The sequence below is a fragment of the Podarcis liolepis genome (genome assembly GCF_965112155.1).
Source record: "Podarcis liolepis genome assembly, chromosome: 5".
NCBI lineage: Eukaryota > Metazoa > Chordata > Lepidosauria > Squamata > Lacertidae > Podarcis > Podarcis liolepis.
In genome coordinates this window covers 65314764-65333382 of record NC_139556.1, presented here as the reverse complement: position 1 = coordinate 65333382, position 18619 = coordinate 65314764, and the positions used below count along the sequence as shown (strand labels likewise).

The 18619-nt window shown below is 41.6% G+C and overlaps 1 protein-coding gene across 1 annotated transcript in view; it reads left to right on the top strand.

The window, feature by feature from the left end:
- Positions 1–18619, top strand: part of TRPM2 (transient receptor potential cation channel subfamily M member 2) — a 42581-nt gene that overhangs the window by 7968 nt on the left and 15994 nt on the right. Inside the window, exons 5-16 of the mRNA XM_083506292.1 lie at positions 1281–1449; positions 2974–3154; positions 4282–4445; positions 5066–5246; positions 7342–7403; positions 8094–8294; positions 8396–8498; positions 9866–9987; positions 12298–12648; positions 13875–14012; positions 16592–16721; positions 17641–17786. Coding sequence (XP_083362418.1) covers positions 1281–1449; positions 2974–3154; positions 4282–4445; positions 5066–5246; positions 7342–7403; positions 8094–8294; positions 8396–8498; positions 9866–9987; positions 12298–12648; positions 13875–14012; positions 16592–16721; positions 17641–17786 — 1948 coding nt within the window. The remainder of the gene's footprint in view (positions 1–1280; positions 1450–2973; positions 3155–4281; positions 4446–5065; positions 5247–7341; positions 7404–8093; positions 8295–8395; positions 8499–9865; positions 9988–12297; positions 12649–13874; positions 14013–16591; positions 16722–17640; positions 17787–18619) is intronic.

Sequence of the window (18619 nt, the reverse complement as noted above, 5' to 3'; positions counted from 1 at the left end):
GCATTTGAGCTTCTCACATGCTTCATGTGTGTTTTGCTATGAATGCTGTTATGACAGAAATTCAGAAGAAAAACAGATATATATTATGTTTGTTCTAGGAACCAATTTAAAACAAAACCAATTAAGGCTGTAATCCTATATGCACTTACTTAAGGATAAGCTCTACTGAACTCAGTGGGACTTACTTCTGAGTAGGCATGTATAGGATTGCACAGTTAATCTTCATGCACAAAAGCTACCTTGAGTTGTATTTAGAGGATGGAATTGTCATCCTGTTAACACCTGTGGACCTATTCATGTCACCTGGCCAGGTTGTGGGGAGTAGCTGAGGCAAAAGTCACTTGGAAATGCTATGATTGATACCCCACAGCCCCTGGCAAAACTGATCATGTGCATTTGCTAGTATGGATGAAATTCAGCTTCTAGCATGTGCTAGCAAACGCTCCAAAATAGTGATGTTTGTAGTAGCTTGCCAAGAGATCAATACTTTGTCTACCAACGGGTGGACTGAAATCCAGCATGAAGAAGATTTTTGAGCAGTTATCATCATATGCTCTGTACACAAAACAGGTGGATCTAATGAAAGCTTATGCATCAGTGCATGTGCTAGTCTTTAAGGTGCCACAGGAGGAATCCAAAATTTTGAGAAAGGAAATGCAGTGAATTGTGAATTATGGAATGGTGAGACCTGGAGACCCTATGCTCCACTGTCATGGAAGGCTTAGAACAGGCATAGGCAACCTTCAGCCCTCCAGATGTTTTGGACTATAATTCCAATCATCCCTGACCAATGGTCCTGTTACCTAGGGATCATGGGAGTTGAGGGCCAAAACATCTGGAGGGCCGAAGTTTGCCTATGCCTGGCTTAGAAGATATACCAGTCAGGAAGCTATAATTATTATTATTATTTATTTGTCTCCAACAAGAATACAAGACCAATGGAAAACCTATTACTCCACGCAGGTCTCAGATTCAAGTAAGTCCAATACGAACTACATAACGAAACTATCCAGAGGCCACCATCTCGTATCTGAACTTAGTGTTGCTTATGAAGAACAGTACAGCTTGAGTGCACTAAAATTTACTCCATTGCACAATGATTAAAGCCATAGAAGCTCTGTCCTGTAAGAAATTTGACAACTCTAGCAAAGCCAATTAATAGTCATTTCATGAATTGCTATAAGTATAACCCTCTGTTTTATTGTGGATCCAGCAGGCTGCTCTGAAAGGGCTACCAAGTAGCTTCTTAGATTCAATGGTTGTGTTTTATTTCCCCCCAGGAAAGTAGTGTGTGAGTGTGGCTATCTCAGGGAGCAGCACTTGGAGGAAGCCATAAAGCCTGTCATGTTTCAGGGGAAAGAATGGGATCCCAGAAGACACGTCCAGGAAGTGCCAACAGATGCTTTTGGGGATCTCAGCTTCACAACCGTGGGGCAGAAAACAGGGAAGGTGAGTTAGCACATGCAAGGGACTGGAGCCTACTACTTCAACATGAGTAGTTAGTATTCATAGCAGTTGAAAGTTGTGTACGCCACAAGGATTTCTAGTAAGATTTGGAAGCTAAGAAGAGAGCATTGTATATAAAGCTTGTAAGGGAAGTGGGTTAAAAAAACACCCGCCAGTTAAATTTTTGATTAAGTGTTCAGGCTGCAAGGGCAAGAATGAAAAGTAAGACACTGTAATCATACTCTGGGATTCTAACCTACTAGGTATCCTTTAAATGTTATGGGGGCTCCAAGCTAGCCCCTATGCAACGAATATATCCTACTTTGTTGCTATAAATGATAAGTTGTGATAGTTGTGATAAGGGGAGCAACTGCTTCATGGCTGGGGCAACCCAGCCAGATGAGCAGGGTATTATTGTTTTTGTTAATAATCCCACAGCCATTCAGGCAAGACCAATTGCATGTGTCGCATTACAAAATTATAATCTTGACAGTATTGAAGGTGACAATTTAGTCCCATTCAGTTGAAATGCTTATGCACTGAATCAATATCTGAAGCAGCCCACCCCCAAGGTAGTCCCACCCCGTGTCATTCATCATCTGTGCCTGATGTCTGCATATATAGCTTGAATGTCTGCAGAGAGGAAGCTGTGCATGCAAATGTTCCCTCACTGCAGACGTTTGTTCTAAGTGCATGAACCTCAGGCTGAGGCAAGCTGGTGTGTGTGACATTGGGTGGAGGTACCAGTTCATGTAGATTCATCATGGAGCATTTCATCTGAATAGTGTTTTTTGTGATAAGGGAATCAACTGTCAGGAGTGGGGAGCCTGCTTCTGCATGTGGAGGCTCCCTGCATGAGGCAGAACATTTATTTCCTGTCACCCTTCAACTTACAGAGCGGGGTGGGGAGGGGAACACAGTTAGTGCACCTGTTTCCACAGCCTGCCATTATGTGTTGTTTTTCCCAGCTCCCAAAATGTCCAGAAATAGAGCTTTCATAGCATAGATACTGGGAATTATTAACATTAGGCAGGTACTGTACTATTTTAGATGTCTGATAAAAACTTCTTTATTTTATTTTAGCAAGCCTAGCCAGACACATAATTTATTCATGTACACTTGTTTTTAATATTTGCTGAATTTATCAGTGCTACACTGATAATTTTTATGTGCATTGCTTGGAGATTTTTATCAAGTGGTTTATATTCTCTAATAAATAATAAGTGGAACAATAAGAAGAGTTGTCTCTGAGTGAAAAAGAACCCCTTTGTAGCTTGAAATAGATTTCTGCCCCCCCCCCCAAGTCACAGAAGATATTCTCTACATTGTCTTTGTGACTTCCTATTCCACTCAGACACAAAGCTTTGAGAATATGCTTCTGATTCACAAGACTCCTTGGATGCTTGAATTAAATGGGAGGGCCTGTGGAGAGCCTGGAACTCTTACGATATTGGCCATAGTTGCTAGAATCAGAGAATAGCTTTCTCATACCATCTGTGCTTTATTTGCTTTATTCTCCTGTTGCAGTTTGTGCGTGTCTCCTCTAATACCCACCCAAGCGTAATTTACCAGCTGATGACGCAGCACTGGGGACTTGATATACCCAACCTCTTAATATCTGTGACAGGAGGAGCTAAAAACTTCAACATGAAGCTGAGACTGAAAAACATATTCCGGAGGGGGCTTGTTAAAGTAGCGCAGACAACAGGTAAGGCAGAATCCTGCTCCAAAGCCACCAATAAAGGACACATTCCTGTATTGTTTCTCTGTTTCTTTATGTAATATTGTTACCTGCTCCCTCACTTCTCCAGATGGTAAGAGGGTTACAAGGAAGCAGCACCTACTCAGGTTTCGTTTCATATGGAAAGAAAGCACTGGAAGCTTACTGGTGTTTTGTAATATTTGTATTTATTCACAAATATACAAGTTGCACTTCAGTGGAGATACAGCATCAAGTACTCCAACTGACACCCCCACCAAAGTTCACCGCATCCACATCAAGTCTTGCAGCACCTTTAGAGGTCCAGAAGTCCAAAATCTATCCTTTTTCTCTGATTCTATCTGCCTCAAGCTGCTATGTGTAGGGATGTGTGCTATGGATATATCATTCAGATTTTTGCTAGCCATTGATAAAGTTTGCCATTAAGAACCAATAGCTAGGATTGTCATATTTCAAAAAGTGAAAATCTAGACACAAAAGTTGTTGAGCTGTTTTTCTAAATAAAAAAATTGAAGTTTTTAGGAAAATCACCAAAAAACCCCAACACTTCTGCCATACACCCAGGATTTTCCAGACTTTTCAGCTGCTTTCTAAAAATTCCACCTGGACACCACACCATTTTTGACGGACAAATGCCAGATGTATGGCAGGCCTAAGGTAATCTCCATTTTTTAAAATGGGGGTTTTGCTGTGCAAAATGTATCTTAACCAGTGTGACCATTTTAGAAGCCTCTTCTAACAACTATAGAAACCTAAAGATGGAAGGGACACAAAGAGACCACCCAGCCCAATCCCTAATCTGATAACAATATTTTGACCTCTTCTTTCAATCATTAGTAATCAGATGGACCCCTGAGGTGGTTTTCAATCATTAAGAAGTAATAAAACCTAAAATAAAATTCCCAACAAAAATAGATCAGAAAGCTAAAATGAGAGCCAGTAAAAAGACTTCATAGCAGTGGGGAACAAACACTCAACTCCACCAGACTAAATGGCTGGCAGGGTTGTTATTATTATTATTTAAAAAAATAATGGAAGTATTGCTCCCTAATTGTGAACAAAGATTCAGATATGAAGCAGCTGGCCTTAATCCAGTCATGTTTTTTGTTTCCCAGGTGCCTGGATCATCACTGGTGGTTCTCATGCTGGCGTGATGAAGCAAGTTGGAGAAGCAGTACGGGACTTCAGCATGAGCAGCAACTATAAAGGAGAGATTATCACCATTGGCATTGCAACATGGGGGACAGTACACAACCGGAGTAGCCTCATCTGCCCTATGGTGAGCCATTTTCAGGCTGTTCTACTAGAAGAATAGGATGCTTACAGCTCAATCCCACACATGTCATATTTAATGTCAATCTAATTTGCATTTAAGCTTCTGCTGAAAAAAGAAAAGAAAGGAAGCAGGTGAAATTAACAGGTGTATAGGATCACATGTGCACTGCAAAAAGAAGTTTGTTTTTTGTTTTGTTAAGACTTTGATGACAGATGAAGAAGGATGAGCAATAAGTTATAAGTTATAAATGCAAACCAATCATATACAAGTACAATTCATTATAATGGTACTGCATTATAAATACAGACCAATCATATACAAGTACCATTTCTTGGGGAGTGGAAAGTTTTGTGTTTTAACACCCTGCAGATCCTACTGCTACCTCACCAAACTCTAAGAAAAGTAAGCACCATTTGTAGTGCTTGTTTTGGTACTAGAAAAAGACCTCAACATGCCCACTTTCAAAAAACATGCCACATTTTCTAAAGATAAGGCATTCCTCTACAGGAAGATTTTAGTGAAGCATGTTATGCAAACCCAAGGAAGAGTTAGAGCCCCAATAATTAAGTCCTTTGTTGGTTTCTGACCACTTCCCCCCCCCCCCAACCCCTGGATGTTTACAGGGTAGCTTCCCAGCTGAATATGTCCTGGATGAGGAGACTCAAGGGAACCTCTCTTGCCTGGACAGTAATCACTCACACTTCATCCTAGTGGATGATGGGACACATGGGAAATATGGTGTGGAGATCCCCTTGAGGACCAGACTTGAGAAGTTCATTTCGGAGCAAACGAAGGTGAAAGAAGGTAATTGTGATGCAGTATACAGGGTATCTCATTACTGATAAAAATCTGATGTGCAGTCTGAGCCCTTCCCTCCTCTAAGGCTTGTTTGGCTTGGAATTCATTTATGTCAGCCAGGCCAATGATGAAGAACTTGTTTCAGATTCTGTTGGACTTCAGCTCCCATCAGCTCCATTCAGCATGGCCAATAGCCAGGTTGGTTGGTGTTAAATTGATTACCCGCCCTTCATTATAGGTCCCTGGGTGGGTTTCAGTTATTTAAAATTCAGAATTAAAAACAGTTGAAACGTATTACATTTACAGGAATAGGTTCAATATAAGTTTTAAGCCCATCAACACCTGGAGGACCAAAGGTTCCCTCTTTGTAGGCTTCTGCATTAGGCCTTGATGATGTCAGGTGGAGAGTGGAGAGACCATGAAATATCAGGACATTGAAATATCAGGACATTATTTGCTAAGGTAAAGTGCCAAAAGACTTGAATCCTGGAATCAACATCCATATAATAGGGGCACTGTTGTTAGAGATGGGAGGGAAGAACAGTTGTTTCTTTAGATTTGGATGTTGCTTCCAGTGGTATGCAATTTCTTCCATTTGGTACTGCAGTCTTGAATATACTAGTTCAGTGTTTTTGATGCCAAGATGTTGTCAAGTGATATTGCTCAGCACATGCTTTGCGTTCTAAAGGTCCCATGTTCAATCCTTGACATCTCCAGATAAAAGTGGGAATGATTGTTTTCTGAAGAAAGTCTGAATGCTGTTGTTGGTCAGTGTACAGTTGTGAGCTTGATGGTCTGACTTTGTCTAAGGCAGCTCCTATGTTCCTAGTTGTGACAGCATAAATGGCTAGACTTGTGACATGGTGGAATGCAGGGCAAGCGAAGGGAGGGGCACAGAATGATGGGAAAGGGCAAGTGGGAAAAAGAAGTTGGTGACAGTTGGACCTGAAGAGAGAACTGAGGAAGGTGGAAGAAAATGAATAGCCACCAGAAATTGAGGAATTATAAAGACCTGATCTAAGAAATACATGTGTTATTGAGATATATCAATTCTAATGGATTCTCAGGTCTCAAAAATCAGTGCGAAAATGACCTCCATGAAGAACTTGAGTAAAACAATGGGATTCCCTGTGGCAATGTATGCCTCTCAGGTCAACCTCAGCTGATATCCATGAAACCCAAAATGGAATTCCTACACACATGGTTTTATATCAAAGTCTGATTAGCTAAGGTAACAGGGTGAGACAACGGCTTTGCACTGGAGAAGCTGCTGGCATAAGGGTACATACTGGCAGTTGTGATGAACTGCCCTCCAGGGAGCAGGTTCTTAAGTGAGCCAAATTATGTTTGTGAGTATAAATTCAAATATTGTATTTATTTATTTTATTAAAATTTATATACTGCCCGATTGTAGAAAAAAAACTCCAAAGAATGACTTTATGCTAGTTGCTGACTATTAGGCAGAAATGGGAAAATGCTAAGGGTGTTGCCTTGGAAGGGTAGTAGGCAAAGTTGTGGTTTGCGGCAGCCATGCTGACTCATCATATTCATGTTATTGGGGTGAATCCCAACCAGAATCTGACTTTACAATTTGACATGGTTTTATTTTCTATATGAGCAATAAAACAAGAGCTGCAAAGTATAAGAGGAGGTGGAGGTTTTCATAACAAACAAACAAAATACAAATATGTTTTTGCACAAGTTTTCTGCTGTTGCTGTATCTTGTTATTACTTTTTATAGGATTGTATATTGGCCTTTTATCACTCCTATTGTATGTTGCTCTGATACTTTCCCCTAAAAATCATTTAAACAAAATAAGCAAAGGGACTGACTGCAAGCGACAAACAACTGATACCATAGTGAGTAAGTAACCAATGGTGGCTTAACACTGGCTTATTTGTGTGATGATGGTTGTGTTTGTTCATCATCATTAGAAATGTTAATTATGTAGCTGCTATTAATTGATTTCTCTTGTTATTTTAGATAAATATTGTTCATTTTAACTGGATTCAAAGGTAACTGCCAATGGGCATCAGCAAGAAGGGAAAGAATAACTAGCTTTCTGCACATGGGACTGACTGAGCCTTTATTTCCTTACAGGAGTTGCCATTAAAATACCAATCGTTTGTGTAGTACTCGAGGGTGGCCCTGGGACTCTTGATGTAAGTACTCTACAGGCATCAGGGCAACTAATTATGGGAAAAGAAGCAGAGTGTTGGAGAATTCAGAAATTGTTAACACCTGGATATTTCTCTCTCAGAGCACAGTGTGCCTCAATCACATAGTAACCACTTTTGTGGTGTCTATGTGACATTGCAGAAACACATCTGGTTGTAAGTACAAAGCAAGAACTGGCTGTACGGGCACAGAGAGTTCTGACTTGTACATTTCAAGCCCTTTTAACTCACACATAACAAAGCGATTCTGCATAGCAGAAGATATGAGAGTATGCCTTAGCTGTAAACAATGAGAATCGCTCTAAAACTGTTGAAACCTGGTCAACATGCTGATCGGCAGAATGAAGTGGCAGAGCAAGGTGGAATTCTGAACTACATCACTTACGACAGCAGATGGGAGAATCGTGTTTTTAAACTTTCACATAAATTCTCTATACTACTCCTTAATCCCAGATATGCTCCATAGATTACAACAGCATACAAGGAGCATATATATTCCGAAATATGATCTCCCACCTGTGCCATGTGATATGATACAGTTCAGAATTCCAAGATGTCATTCTACAAGCTTAACCAATTCATAAATTGATTCTGAACTTAGTGGCAATATCAAAGTGATGTCCATGAGATAGCACCACCTCAAATGCAGTCATGCTCCTGTATTCTGTTCTACAGACCATCTACAATGCAATTACCAATGGCACCCCCTGTGTGATTGTGGAAGGCTCAGGACGGGTGGCTGATGTCATTGCTCAAGTGGCTAATCTGCCCATCTCCCAAATCAGCATCTCCCTCATTCAGAAAAAACTGAGCATATTCTTCAAAGAGAGTTATGAGCAGTTTTCTGAGAATAAGATTGTGGAATGGACCAAAAAGGTAAGGCAAATGGTCTCTGTGCAGCTTTTACTGGGTTTTGTTGGTGAAGTAGCAGTCATGAGCTAGGACCTTCAGTCCTACCTTTTCTTTGGCATTTGCAGATCCAGGATATTGTGCGCAACAGGCAGCTCTTGACCATCTTCAGGGAAGGCAAAGATGGACAACAGGATGTCGATGTAGCCATTCTTCAAGCAATGCTCAAAGGTGAGAAGTGCAGTGGGTGTTGCAGATGAGCTACAGAGATCAGTAAGTGAAACTGTTTCTTTTAGGACATCCCCTTGTGTTGGAATGTGGTATTGCTTCAGAATGCAGCACAAGACAGTACTGTACTGTAGACACTTTTGTGTGTCATAATTTATACTTCACTTACCTTAAGGGATTTGTTTCCATGGAAGTGGAGGCACAGCAAGGACACCTGATCACCATATGCAGTGAGCAAAATACTGTTGGAGAGAGAGGCTTGGAAGAGAGATTCCTGCTCTCCAGTAGCAGAGTTAAACACAATGGTGATTGCTCAAAGAACTTTAAAACTTGGTTAGGTTTGCATCTACCCTCATCCACCTTTAAAGAATGTTCCCCATTAAAATACTTAGGCTAGAAAAAAATCACAGAAACTTAGCTTTGCAAATAAGTGATTTTTTTTTTACTTAAGAAATTCTCAGAAGTTACAGCAAACAAATTTCCATCTTCTGGCAGTAAAACAAAGATGAAAAGGTTCCAAACAACTTTAAAAAGAAAAGTACTTTGTTTCCTTACAAAAGGAATCATGCAATCTTTGGGTTTGCAAAGATGCAGGTTTTAAAATCTCACTTTTTAAAGAGATTCAGTTCACTTGCAGGATCAGCTGAGTGGGGAGCCAAAGCTACATGGCTCCTTCTTTGCTTGTTCTAGGAAGCATTAAGGGGGGAAAGGAGGTGGCAGAGGCTGCTGACAGCCTGCTAAGCCACCTTCACTGGCAACCTGAGCTCAGGTTAACCCTTTCACACATGGAAGTGGGAGTCAGTAACTGTACAGCACAACAAATACTACCTGGTATCATAACCCAAAACTGTGACATTGCATGAAGTGGGATGTTGAGCAATACCTAGGAGATACAAAGTCATTTGACACAAACACATTTTATTTGATGTGTTGAGTTTGATTGTTAACCTTATAGCTCATAGGAGGTAACAGCAATTAAAAAAACAAAACAGCTCAAATACTTAATAAAACATGCAAGCCACATAATGGAAACATTAAAATGACTCCATACTTGCTTTGCTCCAGCCATTAAATGTCAACATAAACAAGAAAGTCTTTTTGGAACATGCTCAGAGTAACCAAGCTCTAGGCAGTAATGTTGGGTATGTTACATGTGCTTAAATCCATAGGATATTTAAAGAAGCAGTTGGGGGCCAAAAGGGTATGCTAGTGATACCTTTATGTTGCAAGGTACCTAGGCCTCCCAATATGTTTCTCTTGCCATTCATTCCCCTTCAAGTTCTGGATGTGCATGAGTAAGAGACAGCCAATAAAGGTCAGCCCTTTGCAACCTAGTTTCAGCCATGTTTTTGTTTATTCCTCTATTGCAGCCTCTCAATACAGAGATCACTTAGGCCATGAAAACTGGGACCATCAGCTGAAGCTTGCAGTGGCATGGAACAGGGTGGATATTGCCCGGAGTGAGATTTTCACCGATGATCATGAGTGGAAGGTAGGAAAGCTTTTGGTGACACACACTGGCAATGAGCATATTTGCTTTCTGCCTGCATAATTAAAGCAGGGTCTAAAAGCACTAGGCTTGGCTTGACTGCAAGCATGTCTCTTGGGAAGGCATGGGGTGTCTTGAGGGTGAAACCAGATGTTATAAGAGCTGCCTTGCACAGCTGCCAATCTGTGTCTCTTTGCTCTCTCTTCCTCCTAATATGTGCTGCAATACACTGTGTGACACCCGTGACATATCATCATGAGGTGTGTCTCCCCACCTTCACACAATTGGCAGGCAGGGATGAGGAGACACAATGCAATGATGTGTTGTTGTGTTAGATTGTGTTGTGTTGTGTTGTGTTGTAGACACATTATGAGAAAGAGAGGGTCAAGAGTAATGGAATGGCAGCTCTCCCAGTTCTTTACAGTCATTTTGTAAGTAGCTTTGCGTTGCCATGGCAAAAAAGTGACTAATATTTGCAAACATGCCATAAAAACATATAAAAAAGTTTTTAAAACAGTATGGAAACAACTAAAGCTAGGTTTAAAAACAATACAGAATGAACACTTAAGGCAGAGAGCTTCTCATCTAGATGCATTGTTAATACAAAAATGTATTCAGTAGTCTCTGCAAAGTTGTGGGTGCCTGTTGTATCTCAACAGTAATTCCTGGCTCGCCTTTGTATATTTCACTCAGTTGCATTGTAAGCTGCCCAGAGAACTTTTTGTAAGGGAATAATAGATCAGTGCAGCAGTATGCATGGTCTTATGTAACGCATTCCTTGTTTGCTATTGTTCATACAGAGGACAGAATAGTCATAATGCTTGTCTGGCAATGGCAGGCATACTTGGGATGATCAAAGAACAGTTTATTCAGAGAACTCGTGGTGTCAGAAGGTGCAAAACAACTCTTACATTGCCAGAGGTTTTTCCGTTTGGATGTGAACTCTTAAAAACTCAACCTTTACAGCTTGCTACTTTGAGGAATCTTTAAGACACCCACTTTTATCAGAAGTGTAAACTGCCTTAAGGGAGCGCGTCATGTTTCTTAGAGGTGTCCACAAAAAGCAAGGAAAATGCAATTTTTTATTGTCTATGCCGAAAACACTCTCCCTGGTCAATTGGCACCAGAAGACAATAGCAGAGTAAGGTGGAATTATCCCATGGGCTCCAAGTAACATTTCATCAAATAGCGAATACTTTCACATTTTTAGGCTTTTTACAAATAGGTAAACCAAGTTATTTAAACCCTGCACTGGCAGTGTGGTTGAGTGGCTGCCCTGTTGCTCTGACATGCTAAAGAGCTGGGTTCTGCCCTCACTGAAAAATATTTTTAAAAAGGTAAAGGAGCCCTGAGGTTAAGTCCAGTCGTGAACAACTCTGGGGTTGCGGTGCTCATCTCACTTTACTGGCTGAGGGAGCCAACAGACAGTTTTTCCAGGTCATGTGGCCAGCATGACTAAGCTGCTTCTGGTGAAATCAGAGCAGTGCACGGAAACGCTGTTTACCTTCCCGCTGGAAGGGTACCTATTTATCTACTTGCACTTTGACGTGCTTTTGAACTGCTAGGTTGGCAGGAGCTGGGACCAAACAATGGGAGCTCACCCCATTGCAGGGATTCGAACCTCTGACCTTCCAATCGGCAAGCCCAAGGCTCAGTGGTTTACACCACAGCGCTACCCGCATCCCTTGAAAAATCGCATGTTATTAATACCTGTGTCATACATATTTTGTGTCAGAGCCAACATGGCAACTTCCAGCTACTTCTTGGAATGGGAGGCAGTGGTAACCATGAGGGGGTGGCGTGTGTTGCTGACTGACCCATGGGCATGGCTCACCCACTGTTGTCCTGTTGTCCCTTAGGGTAGCATGCTGTGGAAAGACTCTTACTATTGGCTTCTCATGCATCCATCACTCCATGCTAGAAAGGAAGCGGCTGTGCCCCATCAGCATCAGTGAGACCTGCTTGCTTCAATTTGCCTGCTGCTTTCTGTGCTTTGCTGAGGTGTAAATGTGGACTAAACGGGAGATAGAACACTTGAACATATGCTGGCCAGCTTCTATCTCTTAGCTTTCTACTGCCTGCTTCATCTGCTTCAGGGACTTTGCTTTAGCTATCAGCTTCTGCCTTTCTAGAGACTGCTGCAACTCCTGTATGCTTCCTCATTACCTGTGAGCTTGCACTGTGTGTATGTCCATGTCTCTGTCTGTCTGTCTGTCTGTTTCTTTCTCTCTCTCCGCCCCCCCCCATGGGGAGGGCAACCTGCATTACCCTTGGTTGATGTTGTCTTTTTCTGGTTGTCTTCTTGGCCAACAGCCCTCTGATCTGCACCCAATGATGGCTGCTGCTCTCATAGCCAACAAGCCAGATTTTGTCAAGCTGTTTCTTGAGCAAGGTGTGCGCCTGAAGGAGTTCGTTACCTGGGACAACCTGATCTACCTCTATGAAAACATGGCAAACTCCAGCGTCTTCCACACAAAGCTACAGAAGGTGTTAATGGAAGAGAAGGAGCGCTCAGCTTTCTCCAAAGTTCCAAGAGTCCAAATGCACCATGTGTCCCAGGTGCTGAGGGAGCTGTTGGGAGATTTCACTCAGCAGCTGTACCCTAAGCCGAAGAACACTGAGAGACATCGGCTCTCTATCGCCGTGCCCCATATCAAGCTCAATGTAATGTATCTCCGCATGTTACTAATCCCTTACAACCTTTCATGGCACCCCTTTTTAGTACAGAATACAGGGCAGTCCATACATCCCCTCGCCACTTCTACTAGTGGTCCCTGCACCAATGCCAGGAGAACATCACCTTTGGTAAGCTAGTTATACGTATACGTATTAATATTATACTGTGTCTTGCAGTCAGTTTGCTGTAGCAGCAGAAGCTGAATGAAGAATTGATACTGGAGATTTATTTTACTGGCACCCAGGACATTCATGCAGTGATCCCCCCTATTTCCAATGTTCAAGTTGCAAGTGCCATCAGTTATGTAACCAAAACAGCACTGCCCAATTGCAATAGAGAGGTATCAGCAGGTTTGAAAAAACCTTCCAGTTTGCAGAAGTAAAAAAATACAACTGTAAGGAGGGAAACCCTGTCAACCTACTGCCACAACTCAATGTTTGGGGGTATGGAGACAAAAATGGGAGTAGAATAGTGCAGCTGGAATCCTGCATGTCACACTGAAACATTTTGTTGCTGGTTCCATTTACTATGTCTAGTGCCCTTTCTCCACTCACTGGTGCAAATTTTTGATTTTGACTTCATTTCGATATGATTGTGGATCTCTGTATCCCAGCCTCTCTCCTCTTAAATTTAGTTCCAAGATTTTGTTCCATAACTTCAAACCAGAAAAAGGCCTGATGTGCTGTATCTTCCTAGACCCAAGGAAATGGCCTTAGAATTAGTTAAGCAAGCTGAGGGAGAAAAAGAGACTGTACCAGGGTTAGATGACTCCTTCCTTGTGCTCTCTGTTGGTGGCAGAAGCTGAATGGTGAGTCTATGGCTGTGTACACACTAGACCTTTGAAGCACATTTCCCCCCCTCAAACAATACTGGCCACTGTAGTTTGTTACAGGTTGCTGGGAATTGTAAATCTGAGGAGCAAGCTACAATGCCCCAAATTCTTTGAGGGAAAGAATGTGCTTTGAATGAGCTTTAAAGTTATGTGTACACAGCCTCCATGAGGGAAATTAATTTGAGGCTGAAGACACCCGAGCCAGTATTGACGTTTGTGTGAAGAAGGCATCACTGACCATGGTGTGTATGCTCGATAGTAGGACAGAAAATGAACATGAAAATTAAGAACAATAGTCCTCCTTTCACTCACACCACCACTTAGCAATGTTATCTGATTCCAGCTTTATAATCATGTTCTCCCCCCACCCCTCTTTTAAAGGTACAAGGGGTTAGTCTCCGATCCCTGTACAAGCGTTCTGCTGGCCGAGTCACATTCACAATGGATCCCATTAGGGACTTGCTCATTTGGGCAATTGTCCAAAACCGCAAGGAACTGGCTGACATCATCTGGACCCAGGTAAAGTTTTTCTTTTTTCAACCATCTCCAGATAGTACCATACCCAGCTCAATAAAAGCTGGCAAGATGTCTTTATAGTTGTCTTCCTTACAGTCCTGAGCCTTTTTTTTAATATATATATAAATTTTTATTGATTTTACAAAGTTTTTTAAAACACAATACAAACATATAAAAAGACATACAAACACACATAACTTCATAACCTTATTCTCCTAAACCTTGTTTCTCGGACTCCCCCATACCTCCCCTTTCTGCATCCCAATGTCCAAATTTTTTCCAGCAACTTCTAATGATTCTGTCAGAAATATGTCTTACTAATCTTTCCTCCAATCTATTCTTATATCGCTGAAACCCTTTCATTCTCAAAGCCTTGACATTTTAACATTCATCAAGTTTATAATAGTCCTTAAGATAAATTTTAAATTTCTTCCAATCTTCTTCCGTCGTCTCCTTCCCCTGGTCACGGATTCTGCCAGTCATCTCAGCCAATGTCATATAGTCCATCACTTTCATCTGCCACTCTTCCAGAGTGGGTAGCTCTTGTGTCTTCCAATACTTTGCGATGAGGATTCTTGCTGCTGTTGTAGCATACATAAAAAAAATTCTGTCTTTCTTTAGCACCAATTGGCCGACAATGCCCAAGAGGAAGGCCTCCGGTTTCTTAGGAAAGGTACATTTAAGTACCTTTTTCATTTCATTATATATCATTTCCCAGAAGACCTTAATCTTTGGGCACGTCCACCAAAGGTGATAAAAGGTACCTTCAGATTCTTTACATTTCCAACAGTTATTGTCAGGCAAATGGTAAATCTTTGCTAGCTTGACTGGGGTCATGTACCACCTATAGATCATTTTCATAATATTTTCCTTTAAGGCATTACATGCCGTGAATTTTATCCCGGTGTTCCACAACCATTCCCAGTCAGCAAACATAATGTTATGACCAATGTCCTGTGTCCACTTAATCATAGCTGATTTAACTGTTTCATCTTGTGTGTTCCACTTCAGCAACAAGTTATACATTCTCGATAGAATCTTGGTATTGGGTTCTAACAATTCAGTTTCTAATTTTGATTTCTCCACCTGGAAGCCAATTTTCCTATCTTGTTTATACAACTCCATTATTTGATAATAATGGAGCCAGTCTCGTACTTTAGGTTTCAATTTCTCATGACTCTGTAACTTCAATTTGTCTCCTTCTTGTTCCAAAATTTCCCAATACTTTGGCCATTCGGCCTCCATATTGAGCTTTTTGAATGCCTTAGCCTCCAAGGGTGACAACCATCTAGGGGTTTTATTTTCCAACAAATCTTTATATCTTGTCCAAACATTAAACAATGCTTTTCTGACAATATGATTTTTAAAGGCCCTATGCACCTTGATTTTATCATACCATAGATATGCATGCCAACCAAATGTATTATTAAAACCTTCCAAGTCCAAAATGTCTGTATTCTCGAGGAGCATCCACTCTTTCAGCCAGCAAAACGCTGCTGCTTCATAATACAATTTTAAGTCTGGCAGGGCAAATCCCCCTCTTTCTTTAACATCTGTCAGTATTTTAAATTTAATTCTGGGCTTTTTGCCCTGCCAGACAAATTTCGAAATGTCTTTCTGCCACCTCTTGAAACAATCCATCTTGTCAAGAATTTGCAAAGTTTGAAACAGAAATAACATTCTAGGCAATACATTCATCTTAATAACTGCAATTCGGCCTAACATTGACAATTTCAACTTTGACCATATCTCTAAATCTTTTTTGATTTCTGACCAACATTTTTCATAATTATCTTTATACAAATTCAAATTTTTGGATGTTAAATAAACCCCTAGGTATTTCACCTTCTTAACCACTGTCAAACCTGTTTCATTCTGAAATTTCTCCCTCTCCATAACTGTTAAGTTTTTTTCCAACACTTTAGTCTTTTGTTTATTCAATTTAAATCCGGCCACCTGGCCAAATTCTTGAATTATTTCCAACACCCTTTTTGTACTAGTATCTGGCTCTTGTAAAGTAAGTACCAAATCATCTGCAAAAGCTCTTAACTTATAGTGTTTTGCCCCGACCTGTACACCTTTACAGTCCTGAGCCTTCACAACCTTCACCGCCTCTGCTAGTAGCAGCCCCCTTGCATGAGACATGGGGTTCCTTTGGCACTCCTTTAACATGAAGAGGCCTTGGGCCTAGTTCTCACTTAGGTGATAAATTTGAATCTGGGTTGCACCAGTTGGGCTGCACACGACAGAATGCTCTTCCATTAAAAAAAAAATGAAAGATATTCTCCACATAGAAGATTATCCTGGATTTCTAATGTACAGGGATTTTTTATTTTTTTGCAAAGATGCTGTTACTCCTGTGAGTCTCTGTTTGGAGTTTGAAGCAGTCCAGGCCAGTCACAGGTTTGCTAGTGAGAAGTCAGTGAGAAGCTGGGAATGACAAAGATATCCACAGACTAGGAGTGGGAAGGGCTGAAAGAGCAGCAAGCTCACTTCCAAAAGAGAGGACTCCTGAAGGTTACACGGTCAACCTGGGACTCAGAAGTATCATGTTCTTGCTAACCTGAGTCCTTTTGCTTCAGAGCCAGGACTGCACTGCAGCAGCTTTGGCTTGCAGCAAGCTACTGAAGGAGCTGTCCAAGGAGGAAGATGACACTGACAGCACAGAGGAAATGCTGAACCTGGCAGAGGAGTATGAGTACCGAGCCATTGGTGAGTCTGAGCTGGTAGGCCTCTGATCAGGGTGCATTAAGTCCTCCAACTTACTGGATGCTTTCCTGTGATACCTACTCTGTCTCGCCTGCTCACACTACAGACCACCATGGCATTATCTCATGAAAGGCTAGATCCCTCAGTACAACTACGCAGATCCTATAAATTCAGTTCATCTTGAAACATGGGCGTTTTGTATGTAAATACTCTGTAAGCAATGATCCCAACAACAGATGAACACTGGGATCAAGAAGCTACACTACAACTATGCCTCTTCCCTAACTAAGTCGCTTTTAGAGCGCCCCCCCCCAACACATATCCTACTTCCTGAGCTCTTTCCTGAGCTACACACATAGTTGTAGTCTCTGTTTCTGCGACCAGAAATGCAGTGTCATTATACTGGTACTATTGCTTATTATGTCCCTGCAATGCACATGATGCTCACCTGTGACCTGTGATAAGGCTGAGAGGCACAGGGCTTGTCCACACTTTCTCTCACCCCACCGCTTTTCCCTCAGGGAAACTCATTTTTACTGCTGAATCAGAGCAAATGTCAGTTGGGGTTTTCTGTGGACTGACGTTTGCTTTCATTCAGTGGTAAAAGCAGAGATAGTGGCATGGCTGATGGAAAACCCCTCAGTCCTGTGCTTTCTAGGACCACAGTGGCTGGCCAAGGACACCCAGAGAGCTTCATGCCTGAGTAGGGATTGCAAACCAGGCCTCCTGGGTCAACACAATAACCACTACACTACTGTGGCTTTCACAGTCTTGGCTGTTAAGCTTGTTACGTAGCAGCTCACTAATCCTCAGGCTAAGCTACCTCACAGGCTTGTTTGAGGTGGAAGTGCTTCTCAGAGAACCTGTGGGAGAGAAATACAAAAGAAATAATAAGAATCTCTAATCCCGGTTACTCTTCTAGGTGTCTTCACTGAATGTTACCGGAAGGATGAAGAAAGAGCCCAAAAACTGTTGATCCGCATATCTGATGCTTGGGGGAAGACCACCTGCTTACAACTAGCCCTGGAGGCCAAAAATATGAAATTTGTGTCTTATGGGGGCATCCAGGTTGGAGTGCTTACTGACAAAACTTTGTTGCTTAAATAGTAATGTTAATCTGATTTACAGCTAACTGTGCAATATGTAGCCCCAACAGAATGGATTAACTGAAATACTTAGAAGAGAGACCACTGTTGGGGAAACATCACCCAATTTCCACCCTTTAATTAAAGTAACCATCTCTGTTTCTACTACTGCCTGAGAAACTTCACACCTCACTATGCATGGCCATTGTTGCTGATGCTCCATTGACAGAAAAGGTCACCCTTCTCTAAGTAGAGTTCCATTCAGCTACTGGGAAACTTTGGCTGCCCCTTTAAGAATTCCTGTATTGTAGTTCCTGCTGCTCCATTGAGGGTGAACACTCAGGGTTTGAACTGCAGAAATACTGCAGATACTCTACAGCAAAGAGCAGGCCTTTTAGAACAAGTAATGATGGAAAATTTTAAAGTAATACCACCAGGACTACATTAGTTCACATCTAAAAAAATAAGAGAAATATCATCTGGGTTTTCAGAAACAAATGAGTGAGTGAATGAACATAAGAACAGCCCCACTGTATGAGACCAAAGGCCTACTAGTCCTGCATTCTGTTTTCAGAGTGGCTAACCAAATGCACCAGGAAGAATGGTGTTGACTGTAGAGGGGGGGGGAGAGCTATTGTGGAAACACCATTCATTCTAGGTTGCAGATGTGAAATCAATGTGTGATATGGGGGCACAGCAGTTAAGTCAAGGCCTACAGTTACTGTGTGGTCTAAATTTTCCCAATAGGTGGGATTCCTTGTACTGCCAGTGATTCTGACTCGGCTAACAACACAGCTCATGCTTGTGTGCATCCTT